Source organism: Archocentrus centrarchus, chromosome 14 (assembly GCF_007364275.1).
Source record: "Archocentrus centrarchus isolate MPI-CPG fArcCen1 chromosome 14, fArcCen1, whole genome shotgun sequence".
NCBI classification, from domain to species: Eukaryota; Metazoa; Chordata; class Actinopteri; order Cichliformes; family Cichlidae; genus Archocentrus; species Archocentrus centrarchus.
This window is the reverse complement of record NC_044359.1, coordinates 22,952,458-22,967,437: the sequence shown is the minus strand read 5'-3', so window position 1 is coordinate 22,967,437 and position 14,980 is coordinate 22,952,458. Positions and strand designations below refer to the sequence as shown.

The 14,980-nt window shown below is 39.8% G+C and overlaps 1 protein-coding gene across 1 annotated transcript; it reads right to left on the bottom strand.

The window, feature by feature from the left end:
• Nucleotides 1–1,008: 1,008 nt before the first annotated feature.
• Nucleotides 1,009–6,858, bottom strand: tmem135 (transmembrane protein 135). Its single transcript, XM_030747132.1, has 15 exons — nucleotides 6,681–6,858; nucleotides 6,229–6,356; nucleotides 4,988–5,080; nucleotides 4,810–4,843; nucleotides 4,640–4,705; nucleotides 4,292–4,338; nucleotides 4,127–4,168; nucleotides 3,904–4,032; nucleotides 3,738–3,807; nucleotides 3,437–3,604; nucleotides 3,144–3,207; nucleotides 2,944–3,020; nucleotides 2,567–2,665; nucleotides 2,385–2,452; nucleotides 1,009–1,449 (listed from the first exon to the last, which is right to left on the bottom strand). The coding sequence occupies exons 1-15, from the start codon at nucleotides 6,816–6,818 to the stop codon at nucleotides 1,299–1,301; spliced, it is 1,374 nt and encodes a 457-aa protein (XP_030602992.1). The 5' UTR covers nucleotides 6,819–6,858; the 3' UTR covers nucleotides 1,009–1,298.
• Between the last annotated feature and the right edge of the window lie 8,122 nt (nucleotides 6,859–14,980).

Below are 14,980 nucleotides of genomic sequence, written 5' to 3'. Positions count from 1 at the left end.
TATATCCAAGTAACCAAACTGTTTATATCCAAAGTCAGACTTATAATCACTGCAAAACTCACTGCAATAGTAAGTCCACTGACCAAATTATCTCTTCAGACTGTAGCATAATATGTAATTACATGTAACATTAAATATATTTTAAATAATCCCACCTTTTTTAAATATCAGGCAGAGCTGTGTTTACAGACAATCTGCACATTTTGAACAAGTTTAAAGTGATCACGTTAGTGCTCTGCATTTTCATTTCCCTCCTTACAACAACTGAATTAATAATTTGGTTTTTGTGTGCAAGTAAAGTGTCTCAGTGCGGTTTACAAGTGAACTTACTATGCTTCGATTAATGTCAGTGTGAAATGACTAATGCGTATTGGGGTCAGATATATTACCACATCAATTTGCCCGCAAATAACTTCTAAAGTTGCCAAGTATCTCTTAAGGTGGAAAAATGAATTAAAATAAATACTATCATCGTTCGAATAACTGTCTAAAATTGTACCTCTGTTTTATATCAGAATCTACATCAATGTCCCACTGCTACTATGGATAAATGATCTGATAAGGCTACAATATTACACGCCCCACTGCCTTAAAAATACACATTCAAAAATGATCAGGGTGTAAAATTCATGTCACATTCTTTCTGCTCTTAAATCAAGGTCAAACCTCACCATCGTGGCTGCTCCAACAGGAGCTGTGAGTTTTAATCTCTGAATACAAGCACTCAAACGCCACAAAAATCAGAACAAACTGAATGGTAACCTGAAATAAAATCCAGACTATGATCATTAAAGAATAAAAGGAATGTGGCTGAAACCCTACATGATGTCATTTGTACTTTCAGAAGAATTCATTTAATTTTTTTGTCAAATACAAATTGATAATCTGGCAGAATATAAAAAAGATTTGTTGTTCATTCAGATGATTCATGTTGTTAGTATTTGTCTTATACTTAAAATTTTCATTAAGATTTACAAACCTTTATATTAATATACATGTCAATTCTGACAAAATGACAGATTTTCAATGAAATCTTAGCATTTTTTTTTTTTTTTTACCAGTTCCCAGTTACCTGTAAGTTCAGTCTGTGTCAGTAAGTGTGTTTCTGCAGCTCAACAATTAACACTCTGCTTTGGACAGAGCTTAGGTGTAATCCAAAGCATCCTTTTTCATAGCACACCGCTGCTCTTAAGCAGCATCACACCTTTAGACACCTTTAAGTTCCTCAGAAAGAACAACCAGGCTGTCAGTTTCATGTTGAGGTAACCTCAAAGTCACTCCAAGAGCTTGGTCCCAAATCATCCCAGTTGGACGTCACCTCCTGGTAGAAGCACTGTGCTGCTGGGCACCGTGGTGTAACGAGGGTCCAGTTTGGGCACAAAGCCTTTAAAGTCCCTGGAAGCCTCAGTCCCAAACACATCTAGCAACTGTCGGTTCATCAGGGCAAACCTAGGAAAGCAGACACAAAAACATCCCTGTACAGTATTATTAAAGACAACACTAAGAAAGCTGATGCTGAATAAAAGTGACAACTGATCTAAAGCATCGTTTGTGTATACGGGATCGCTACAGAGGAACTACCTTAGGTATCTTCTTGTATTGTTTGGGTCAAAGCCTGGTTAATAACAAATCAAACTTCCACAGCACATCACAATCTTTCTGAAATTCTGCCACCAGCACCTGACATCTGACTTACGGATCCTCTTTTCCCTTTTAGTAACATTTAAATAATTATCTGGCTATATGTACAAGTGTATGGTTATATGTACAATGGGGGAAATAATTATTTGATCCCCTGCTGAATGTGTACATTTGCTCACTTCCAAAGAAACAAAACACTCAAATGTACAATCAGAGAACAGCTTGGGGTTCAGCATCTTGCCCAAGGATACTTTGGCATGCAGACTGGAGCAGCCAGGGATCGAACCACCAACCTCCTGATTCGTAGGTGACCAGCCACCCCAAACACGGGGTGGCTGAAGCTTAGGGGGTATAACACTTTATGTCATTCATTTGCACGTCAATGAGTGAAATAAGTATTTGATCTCCAAGCAAAACATGACTTAGTACTTGGTGGAGAAACCCTTGTTTCCACAGCAGTAGTTGTGTAGTTGGTCACCAGGTTTGCACACATTTCAGGAGGGATCTTGGCCCACTCCTCTTTACAGAAACTCTAAATCCTTTAAGTTTCTTGGCTGCTGCTTGGCAACTCAACTACCATAAAAATTATAGACTGCTCACTTACAAAGAACTGAACAAACTTACAAATTGATCAGGGGATCAAATAATTATTTCCCCCACTGTATAAAGTGACCACTTTACAGATGGATCCTTCATGGAGACACTCCTCGACAGCTTCCAGATTTTCCAGTATACATTCATACCTGCCCTTAGTTAAACGGAGCAGGAACTTCCAGTATGTCGGCCTGAGGTTCTGCACTTCCATCACTGCCTGCGTAAAAGTAATATGCCAAGCATTAGAGCTTTGCTCTGCTAAAATAATAATAATAATAATGAAAAATTGTGTGAAGGATATTTATGTGAGTGAGCGTGCATGTTTACTTACAGCTTGGAAGCAGATAGCAGTGGAGACGGCATATATGATTGTGTCTGCATGAGGAATGTATGGTAGCCGGCCAGCCTCAATGCCCTTGAAGTAGATAGTCTAAAGAGAGGGACAGGTGTCTGAACACTTAAAAAAAAATGTGGTATGTATCAATAAAGCATTCACACCGTATTAAAGTGGGTTTATTATTTAGGAAGTCAATTTTATATTGTTTCCAAAAAAGTTAATTTAATATTTAACTAATCATGTAATTATTTAAACCTTACATTTAATGGAGAGTTCAAAGACAACATATCAGTGTAACACTTTTTTCAGTGATACAATATATAAATCCATTCCATAAGTTTTGTCTGTATTTTTGTTTGTTTTTTTTTTACCTCCACCAGCTTAGAGAAGAGATACATGGATATTGTTGTGCTTTTGTAGAAGAACATTGAAACTCCAGCCAGGAAGCCTTCAGGGACGAGAGAGATGAGAAGACGCATCAAAAGAAATGACTCAGCAAAAGCATGACAAACTCCCGAGGAGGATTACTCTGCGGGGATTTTATGTGACAGTTTACACAATCCTGTCTCACCAGCTATCAGCGCATGGAGTTCATCATCAATGTTACGCATCCAGCGCAGCAAGCAGCTTGTTCCCTGAGTGAAAGAGAAACACAACGTAAGACAACGTGGTGAGGTTAGACAAGAACGCTGGAGATGAGGAAAATCAAAATGTGTGAGAAGGAAAGCTTAGAAATACACAGCTTAATTCAAAACTGATAATAAACAGCAGTTTAGAAATATTTTTGCCAACCAAAAAGCATAAATAGAAACAACGGGGGGAAAAAAAATACTAATAGAAAGTAAAACAGCACAGTAAGTCTACCTTATAGATACTGACGAAGGAGCCTAGAAAGACCCCAAGCTGGAAGTTGTCTTTGTTGTAGAAGAGGGAGGGGAGCCGGGAAGGTTTTGAGAACATCTGTCTGAATGCTGACGGCACTTTAAGTAAACACTGAATCACGCAGCCAACACTGAACATCCTGACAAAACCCTAGAGTGACAAATGATAACAAATCTTAATCAAGTAGAAATGATTTGAGCTCTAAATGAATGAGTATTATTGGAGACACCATAAATGAAGGGGATCACACAGAAACTAATATCCTGGGTAGAGGGAAGCTTACTTTGACACAGTAGGACATGCAGTTGTCATTGTAATGTTTGCAACATCTGTGTCTTGGCCCCCGTTTGCATCTGGATTAAAAAGCAAAACAAAAAAAAAAAACAGTTCATGTAAGCTACAACTTAACACAAGGCCACATGTGACTGCTGTCGGGTGTTTTCTCTCACATTGATTCAAGCAGTTCTCTGGTGGAGGCTAGAAGAGTCTTCCTTCTAGAGTCAGGCTTTTCTGCTGATGGTTGTGACTCACCAGCTACCACTGAGTGTGTTGGGATCTCTTCTTTCCCAATGATGAATCTATGACGGAAAAAAAAGGACACCACTTCTATAAGCTTTACCAAACCCATCAGAAGGGTAAATGAAGGCATCATTAGGAACAGGAACAGCTTACTTCAATGCAGAGGCTGCAAAGCCTTTGAGACCATCTTTACTCCTGTGGTATAAAACAAAATTCATCTCAGACTTAAAACATTTACTCCTGTTTTTTGTTTAATATCTGAAGACTAATTCTAAACCACAGTTCACTGTAACAATGTGTCCACTGTGCTGCTCTGACCTGAAGAAGAACATAAAGAGTGATGCAGTAATGCAGAACAAGAGCACCTAAATGGGAAGCAGAGAGAGAAGAAGAATCAAACCTATGACTCATTTCACTATTACACAATCTGCTCAGAACTGTAAAGAAAGTCATCATTTTTTTTGTATCAGTTTACACTGTACTGAAGTCAGTTCAGTTTTCACAACTGGACTTCCCTGTAGAAATCACGTAGCATGAGATTCACATTCACCTGCATTATTAGATTGCTGACCCCGCAAAATAAAAGAGTGAGGTCAGCAGTACTTTGCATTATCTAAACCTACCACTGATAACAAGCCGGCAGCTTGCCCCGCCCTTTGAGCCTACCTCGCCATGTTTAATAGGTTTGACGACGCCTCGTGTCACCGCCATGCGAAACAAAGTCTCAGTGGCCTGAGAACAACATGAATAACATGTATGCTATTAAAATGTGGAAAAGGCAGACGCACAGTAACGTTCACACACAACAAGTAATGTTCAGAAGGAGCAGCTCTTACAAGATTTGCCATGTATATTGTCAGCAGCCCTCTCCTGTTAGGGTGAGAAGAAAGAAGCAGGTTTTCATCAAATAGATGCTTGACAGAAATGAAAAATTAAGCTCTTTATGTATGAAATGTATTTGACACTAGGAGAAGCAAGAAAAATGGAGTGAAAGGCAACACACAGGTTTCTCACCTGCTCTTGCGCTCCAGTAGGATGGCAATATAGGAGGCAGGCAGTGCTGAGCCAAACCCGGCAGACCAGGAGTAGAAGCCTCCCAAAAGTCTCCTGTAGTTAAAACACGCTGCGTTATTTATCCATTTTCTTTACTTCTGTTTTTTTCCAGCTGGAACTTAGTGAAGTCAAGCGCACACTGTCAGTTCTTCCGTCTTCCATTTTCCCATCAAAAGGGAAGTATTATCTAAGTGTTTAAAATGTTTGCATGGCCCTGGAAAGTCTGTGTGGTGCTTTTTGTGCTTTAATGGCATCTGTGCAGTTTCTGACAGGATACCTTTAAAACAGAGCAATGTAGAACAGTGTTTGTGTGGTTCCTGTTTTGTGTAAATCGAGAGCACAAATACATTCACGCTACTTCACTACGGTGCTGGTAATGAGCAAACCGTCGGTTTTTGGACTGCAGTTTTCAAGCCCCAAGTTTGGCATTTTGACTGTCGCCATCTTATTTTATAGAAAGCAGAAGTGACTGGGAAACAAAGGACAATCCGAGCTCAAACTGTAGTCAACCTAAAGCATATCGTGCTGCTAAAAGTTACTTTCAGCTACTCCTGTATTCACTAGGGATTGCTACAGCAGGTAGCTCCACATGTTTGATTTGGCAGATTTCTAGACGCCCTTCCTGATGCAAACTCCAACGAATTTGTGTCGCTTCTTGGAATCACATATTAGACAAACCACTACACTATGGAGCCATCCTTTATTTTTACTCTAAATGGGAGAGCAATTTACAAAATGAACATTTTTCTTTATTAAAAGACTTTAAACTAGCAAACAGGATTATAACCTCATCAGGAAAATGCTTACACAAGGCATAAACCAAGTTAGTAGTAGGACTACTTTCTGTACTACTGTCTACACAGTCTGAATTCTTTGAGGTGTTGCCCCCTGCTGAGCCTTAGAAAGAATACAGGTTACAGCAGTGTGTAAACTTTTACTAAGTCTGACCTGTAAAAGTGACCAGGGTGGCCATTCAGACATGATCAGATGCTGACAGGTTAGTGGAAAGGAGGCACACATGGAAGAGGCTAAACGAATTTCAGCTTCACTGGGTGCGGTTTAGAGAACATGACTGGTCATGCTCCATTTATCCATATATCATGACCCATTTCACTTTCAGTTTCAGTGACATTACAGTGTAGGTCAAAGCTTATCTTGGATTTTCTTGATCTTAATCTTATCCAGCACTTGCGTTTACTAACCTGAGAATGCAGAAGAAAACAATGTAGAGACCCCCATTAGTGGTTAAGAAAGAGGTAGACCAAAGGATCTCTGGGATAAGCCTTTTTAAATAGTAATCCTTCTTCCTTCTCCTTAGAACTGCTGCTATCTGCAAAGCACAGCGAGTTATTGCACACTGAGATCACAAACAAATGTAGTTAGTTTACACTCGGAGTCGCAATGAGTGCCCAGAGGGCACTGAAATTTACAAAAGGAACCTGGCTGAAGTTGCAGTACGTGTTGTTGCACCTCCATCTGTTTACTCACGAGCACAAGTTGGACTTAGTACCCAAACGCAACGCTAGCGATGCGCCAGCTAATCTTTAGAGGTTTTCTCCGAACTACTAAGCCATTTCACTTAGTTAGCTCGCTAACTTTAGCTAGCCCCAGAGTTTACAGTTACAGCCCAAATATTTCAGGTCAAACGTCTTACCAGGTAAAGAGGAGCGTATATTTTGAAGGACACCTCCAGGGCACTCCTAGTCACATCGGCAGCAGACTGCACGCACGACGGGCTCCATGTGTGACCGATTTCGTAGCAGTTGTGCGGGATTTTGCTGAGAGCAGCCATGTCTGTTCACACTGGCAGCAGGAAGGTGGCAGGCTGTCGCGGATGTCGTGCGCGTTCACGGCGATGAGGTACTAGAAGGAGGCGTGTGCGCGCACGGCGCTGATCAATTACGGTAGAAGGCAGCCTCCAACAGGCAAGTCTGGCATTTACAGTTCTTCTTGAGCATTAACAGCGATTCACCCAGACATGCCGAATTTTTACTTTATTCAGTGTAAACACACAAGTTAAATCTGCAGCTGCTAAATGTTAACAGTGAGACACAGAGTTGCAAAAAAAAAAAAAAAAAAACACTGATGTCATAGAGTACACGCACACGTGCTCGCAGAAGCATGCTCTAAAATGAAACTTTTTCCTAAATCTATACCCAAGGGTCGCCTATGCCCTGACATTCAGTTGTAATGTATGGATGTACACAGAACTTTTCTTTCATTAGTTCAGTGGCAGTATGGATGTGTTACATTTGGTCTTTGTGACACTGTAATAAAGTTACTGTGAAAACAAAGCAAACTTACAGTTTTTCCACAGCCGCTTTGGAGCAGGAAAGTCATTCTCACCACTCTTAATGTAGTTCTCAAAAGAGTTAAGGTGTTTTTTTATAACACAGACTCACCTGTAAAAAAAGATGCTACAGCAGTCAAAACCTTTTTCACATACTGCATATCAAATCAATCACTTCAACTTCAATAAAATGCTTCACTACCATTTTAAGACATAGACACCAAATGTTTTTTTGTTTTGTTTGTTTTGTTCAGCTGCATGTTAATGTAAATATCAGCCAATCACGGGTCAGCAGTTCAAAACATTTAAGTATGTAGACATGGTCATTACAACCTGCTGAAGTTTAAGCTGAGCATCATGAACTATAGCAGTATATACATATTGGCATGATAGCATCACACAGTTGCTGCAGCTTTGTCAGCTGCTCATCCAAATTTCCCCTTCAACCACATCCCAAAGGTGTTCTACTGGCCTGAGCTGTTGGAATACAGCATTTTTCCAATCTTTTGTTGTCCAATTTTGCTGCGTCTGTGCAAAATGTAGCCTCAGTTTCCTGTTCTTAGTTGACAGGAGTGACACCTGGAGTGGTCTTCTGCTGCTGTAGCCCGTCTGTGTCAAGGTCCAGTGTGTTGTGCTTTCATAGATGCTCTTCTGCATACTTTGTTTGAAATGAGTGGTTGAGTTATTATTGCCTTCCTATCAGTTTGATGCAGTCTGGCTATTCTCTTCTGATGTCAACAAGGTATTTTCACCCAGAGAACTGCTGCTCACTGGATATTTTTTTTTTTTTTTTTTGACCATTCTCATAATGGTAATATGGTAATAGTGGGGTAATAAGGTGGAAACAATTCAATTTTTTTTTATAGTGCCAAATCACAACAAACAGTCGCCTCAAAGCACAGAAAGAAGGTAATGATGTGAAAATCACCACTTAAAAGTAATAATCCAAATAACCAAGTATACGCTATTGAATTTGTAATGGTTTTAGCTGAATAATATAATAATATAAGGGGCTAGAAACTGGGTAATGATGTGGAAACAGACATATGCCTATGATGCAAAAATAATAGTATACTAATAGTATTTTAATATATACAACGTGGCAGGTATTATTCCCTCGTTGTTTTCACTTTATTACACCACTATTACCACTGCAAGAGAAAGTCCAAGAATTCTTTTCCTCAAAGACCTCAGCGCTGACAGTGTTTAGCTATATTCTTGGTACAGTCACATAAAAACATACTATATTTTTACAGCAATTTTGAATGTAATGATCTTTAACCCAACTGGTTATTGTTCATCAGATTAACCCAGATTTATGGGAATCTACAGACAGGCTTTAAATAAAATATGATTTGCAACTTATGGTTACCTTAGCTGAAGGTCATTTGTCTGAATGAAAATCATTTGTCAGAAATTACCAACTGTGTCTATGAAGCTTATGAAGCTAGATACATTCACAAACAGCCTTTGTAGCTTCTTTACTAGATGACATCATTAACCCTAGAGATGATTGTATGGGACTATCCAAGTAGATCAGCAGTTTCTGAAATACTCAGACCAGCCCCTCTGGCATCAACAACCACATCATGCTCAGTTTGAACTACAGCAAGCTGCCTTGACCATGTCTACACACCTGAATGCTTTGAGTTGCTGACATGTGATTGGCTGATTAAGCTATTTGCATTAACGAGCAGTTGAACAGGTGTACCTAATAAAAAGACTGTTGAATATATGAAGCATGACTTTACTGGACCATACAGTAGCTGGTGCTATATTCTCAGATTGTATGTATATAATTTCATGAGTATAAATTTGCTTTTCTCCATTTTGACAATTTGTAAAGTTTCAAATATCTTCACATTTTTTTTTGTGTCTGAACACTTTTTACTCTACATTAGACCCACATTTTGCAGTACTGTAAGGTAAACTCTGTTTATGGTAAATACTACACTGTAGAAATCAGCCAGCTGATACAGAGGTTTCCATTTCATACTAAAACACTGGAGGCCTTCCTGGCAATAAATTAAATCTCGGGTGAATTTGTATGGTTCCTCATGTGTCTGAAAGACCCCATTGTTCCAGTAGAGGCACCACCTTGTCTGCATATAGACTGTGGACCAAAATGGTCTGGAAATTTTTATAAAACCATTCAAAACTTGCATCCTTGCATCTCCTATGTCTATGCACCTGTCTGATTGCACTGATGTACATATTAGTGGAATATAGTTTACATTCTTTTATCTTTTAATTAGTCTCTGCACTGTATATTTTGTAAGCTCTAATATCTCTGTATATTTGCAATTTGTATACTTGTATATTGTCTTATAGTTTTTATACTTATTTGTTTTTTGTTTTTTTTGTTTTTTTTTCTGTAAGCACGAAGTACCGCAGCAATTTCCTAATGCTGTGAACCTGTTCACCCATATGGCAATAAAAACCTTCTGATTCTGATTCTGATAAGTACAGAAATCTTTTATTTCTTGGTTGTATGCAAAAGAACTCTCTGAGGATCTTAAAAGGGGAATTGTTGCTCTACGTGAAGACTGTTATATAAGCTGCACACAGACTACTTTTCATTGTGTCAAAGTGTCATTTTGTCAGTGTTGTCCCATGAAAAGACATACTTAAATAAATTACTCCCCCCCCTCCCCCCCAGTTTCCTTCATTAAACTAATGCTCTCAAATCAAATGTGACTCTCTGTCCCACGACTATAGCTATGGTCAGCAAATGTACCGAGTCTCACTGCACTGCATACAGCGTGGTAAAAGTGATGGAAAGCCTACAGGACAGGGAGCATTAATATACCTTACAAGACTTGATGTGTCTGTTTGTACTGTTCAGGCTTGGTCAACAGGTGTCACCCTCGCCTTGGTGTAAAGTATGACAAAGTTCCAAGTTAGAGGATGCAAGGTTGTATTGAAGGAAATAAGCTTAGCATGAGCTGGTTTTAAGGATTTCTAAGATTTCTGCATTAACACACTAATTTCTGCATTTTAAAATGCAGGGGTTGCACAGTATATCTGCAAATAAGGAAAACTCACTTAACCTTAACAAAATAATGTGATGTGCTGTTTATGTCAACAAGAAACTCAGTGAGTCCCTGGAGTTTATGTTGTGGTTTTTAAAATCATTTGTTGACATGGAGATTTTTTTGTTTTGTTTTGCTTGTTTGTGAAGCCACTTAACACTGACCTATGAATCATTCAAGCATAAGAAAAGGTACAGTACCTAACCCAAAGGATGAACCAGTGTTGTGTCTAGACAACAAACAACTTAGTAAAGAACCAATTTTAAATTGTATCTTTAGGCATCTGCAGCAGATGAACAGTATCTGAAAGTCATGTCCTCAAACAAATTAGAAATAAATCCAGAATAGACCTGACATCTGATCTGAGAGCTGCATCTGGCCCTTCAGTTTATCCATCTACTGTTTACTGAAGCCTGATCAGAGATGGTGTCAGTGGAAGGGTGGCTGTTCAGAAGCCATTCTTAGGGAAGGAAACAGGAACAAAAGGCTGAGGTGTGCCTGTTAGGGCTGCCTGCTGTTTTGTTTGTCTTTCTCTCTCCCCCCCCCCGCAGGGGCATCTCCTCCTAATCAGGGCTGCAGGATAAAGGGAGGCAATGTAGGAGGCGGCACGGAGAGAGAGGAGTGTGGTGGCGAAGCAGTCTGTGGAGTTGGTGGTTTGAGCAGCTGTAGAGTCATGTGTCTGTGGGTTGACTGCAGGCGTCCTCCGGGGTTCTGGAGGTGTTAGGCTGGTTGCTTTGGCAGCCAGGGGCCAGTGTGCTCCACGCATTCCTGTTTTTTTTCTGGTCCCCTAACATGTTTGTGGCGTCTCCCGTTTGGAGATTGTTTTGTGTTGTAGCGGTTTTCGGTTTATTTCGCTTAAATAAACTTTATTCATTTTATAAACGAATCTGGTTTTTCTGGTCCCTTCTTGATCGTATGTTGCTCCCTTGTCCCCGAGGCAACTTAAAACTCTTTATTGTGAAATCAAAAAAACAAGAATACAAAATCCTCTTGGAGCAAGAAGCAGGAAACCACCATGACCAAACAACAAGCAGAGAAAACACAGGACTTAAATACAAGGACTGACGAGGGAAGAGTAAACAGCTGGGTACACAGGTGAACCAAATTACACTAATGACCAAGGGGAAGCAAAACAGAAACCAACACACAGGGACCAGAAGTCTATCACAATAAAACAGGAAGTAAAGGTCAACAAGACAAAAATCCAGATTTGACATGAGGAGGCAAGCAACAGAGAACCAAAACATGACCTTCCAGGAAAAGAAACTAAACACGAGACACAATGCAAGAGACAAAGACATGAGAGACCAAGACAGCGACTGGACACTTAACACCGGGGAACACTGGAAAACTAGAAATCAAAACATAACCTAAAACAGAAACAAAAGAAGATCAAAGGAAAACATGATTCAAACACAAATCATAAACCAAAACGCTGGCTCAAAGGACCCAGGATCATGACAAGGGGCACTTTTCCACTTTTAAACTTGCTAACTGTAGCTTCTTTACAATGAGCTCTAAATTTCTTCCTCTTCTCCACATCACCCCATCATCTGCAATAAGTGAGAACCTCACGAAGATGGCTTACCATTGTGTAACAAAGCTGATCTTTTCCTGGTGCTGAGAGTTTGGATTTCCAAAGTGACCGGTTCAACTTTGTCTTGGTAAACTGTATATTTAATAAGTCATTTGTGTCTTCTACTTGCTGCAATATTTCTCTATTTTCTAAGATTGTAATTTCTCTTCTTTTTTCCTCTTCTTCACTAATATTATCAGAACTGTGAGTTTGTTTTTGCCAACATATTTGCCTTGTCTTCAGCTTTCACTGCTGTTGCTTCCCCATGATTTAGTTCTGATACCCATACTTTGTTTTAATCCTGTTCATCCTTCTAATCACCAAACACATTTCTGCCTCTCTCCCCACTGAGTCACAAAAATCTCTCCAGAAGTCCCCCTTTGCATTTTTAATGGTTCTTCTTACATTAGCTTGCGATGTTTTATAGTCAATAAGAATTGTGAGAATTGTGATTTCTTTTGAATATTTTGAAAGCTTTATTTCAGCTCTTAATTACATCATCACATTCCTTTGTTCACCAGGGTACGATCTTCTTTTTTGCGCTTACCTACTTTCTTCTTTATAGCCTGGCTTGCTGCTTCTAGAACAGTATTACAAACAGAAGATTTTTAAATAATCAACATTAACATTATTAGTTTTTTGTTTGTTTTTTTTTCCTGGTCACAAACCAGCCTAAATGGCCCCCAGTCTGCAGAACTAAAACACCATTTCTGCACAGCACTCCTCTACACTTTGTCTCAGTCTTTACAGGATAGTGGTCGCTTCCTACAGATGTCTTTTTTGACTACATCCCATTAACAAATACCAGCCAGTGAATCTGAGACTGATGTGAGATTGATTGCTGACTCTGTACCATCCCTAAAATTGATTCTTGTACCACTTCTATCATTTAGACATACCACATTTTTAACCTCCATTAATTCTTCATTCACTGCTCCATTTTGATCATTGTTATTTCCCCATAATGTGCTACATATGAGCATTAAAGTCCACACCAATTTACTTTCCCCCCTAAATGTCCCCCAAGTTCTTCCATTGATTCCAATGAGAGTCGTCTGCATGGGTTATAAAAATGTACTACTTTGATGTTTACATTTCTTGTCCAGGTTTCAGGTGTGACATATTCTAACTTTTCCCAAATCTCTATATTGAATTCCCTGTGAATCCATTTACCGTCCCTTTTATCTCTCCAGGCACTCTCATATGGTTTAATACTAGTCTAGAATTGGGTTAAGCCAGGTCTCTGGTTTCCTTCTGAAATCTTGTCCATTCCCTATTAAACTCCAGGCATTCCAGTGTAAAATGATCAGACTGCCTTCCCATCTGCCCCCATCTCTTATCAACATCCCAGGGTGCCAAAAAACTTTCACAACTGTTTCAATTTTTTCCGTTTTGTGTTTCATTTGGTGTTTTTTTTGTTTTTTTTTTTTATACATATGCAATGAACAAAATCATCCTCTCCACTGGAGTGCTGTTTGTATCTTCTGTCTGTCCTTGGTCTGATGTTGCTACTTGTTGAACCTTTCCCACTTCGTCATTTGCCGCCTGTTCTTAACAGCTTCTGCATAACTCATACTATTTACTGCTTCGACTCTCTCAATTTCCGCAGTTTTATTCCTAACCTTACAACCTCTGTAGGTCACCCCGTGCTGCCCACCACAGTTACATTTATCTTCTATATTCTCGCATCATCGTATCCATGCTCACCCCACACTTGGAGCACCTGTTTCTACTTGCACACCGCAGTGATGTGTCCATACCTCCGGTATTTAAAGCACCTGAGAGGAGGAGGGATATACAGGTGCTGGTCATAAAATTAGAATATCATTAAAAAAATGTTGATTTATTTCAGTAATTCCATTCAAAAAGTGAAACTTGTATATTATAGTCATTCATTACACACAGACTGATATATTGCAAATGTTTATTTCTTTTAATTTTGATGATTATAACTGACAACTAATGAAAACCCCAAATTCAGTATCTCAGAAAATTAGAATATTACTTAAGACCAATACAAAAAAAGGATTATTAGAAATGTTGGCCATCTGAAAAGTATGAGCATGTACAGCACTCAGTACTTAGTTGGGGCTCCTTTTTCCTGGATTACTGCAGCAATGTGGAGTGGCACGGAGTCGATCAGTCTGTGGCACTGCTCAGGTGTTATGAGAACCCAGGTTGCTCTGATAGTGGCCTTCAGTTCTTCTGAATTGTTGGGTCTGGAGTATCACATCTTCCTCTTCACAATACCTCATAGATTTTCTATGGGGTTAAGGTCAGGTGAGTTTGCTGGCCAATTAAGAACAGGGATACCATGGTCCTTGAAGCAGGTACTGGTAGCTTTGGCACTGTGTGCAGGTGCCAAGTCCTGTTGGAAAATGAAATCTGCATCTCCATAAAGTTGGTCAGCAGCAAGAAGCATGAAGTGCTCTAAAACTTCCTGGTAGACGGCTGCGTTGACCTTGGACCTCAGAAAACACAGTGGGCCAACACCAGCAGATGACATGGCACCCCACTGACTGTGGAAACTTTACACTGGACCTCAAGCAATATATAGTGATTCTGTGCCTCTCCTCTCTTCCTCCAGACTCTGGGACCTTGATTTCCAAAGGAAATGCAAATTTTACTTCGATCAGAGAACATAACTTTGGAGCACTCAGCAGCAGTCCAGTCCTTGTTGTCTTTAGCCCAGGCGAGACGCTTCTGACGCCGTCTCTTGTTCAAGAGTGGCTCGACACAAGGACTGCAACAGCTGAAACCCATGTCTGCATACGTCTGTGGGTGGTGGTTCTTGAAGCACTAACTCCAGCTGCAGTCCACTCTTTGTGAATCTCCCCCACATTTTTGAATGGGTTTTGTTTCACAATCCTCTCCAGGGTGCAGTTATCCCTATTGCTTGTACACTTTTTTCTACCACATCTTTTCCTTCCCATCGCCTCTCTATTAATGTGCTTGGACACAGAGATCTGTGAACAGTCAGCCTCTTTAGCAATGACCTTTTGTGTCTTGCCCTCCTTGTGCAACGTGTCAGTGGTCGTCTTTTGGACAAGTGTCAA

Coding starts and splice junctions, on each gene's coding strand:
- tmem135 (XM_030747132.1), bottom strand. CDS start 6,818: ATGGCTGCTCTCAGCAAAATCCCGCACAACTGCTACGAAATCGGTCAC. Junction 3,808..3,903: donor AGAGAACTGCTTGAATCAAT/GTGAGAGAAAAC, acceptor TTTTTAATCCAG/ATGCAAACGGGGGCCAAGAC. Junction 1,450..2,384: donor CTCCGTTTAACTAAGGGCAG/GTATGAATGTAT, acceptor CTGCTTTCCTAG/GTTTGCCCTGATGAACCGAC.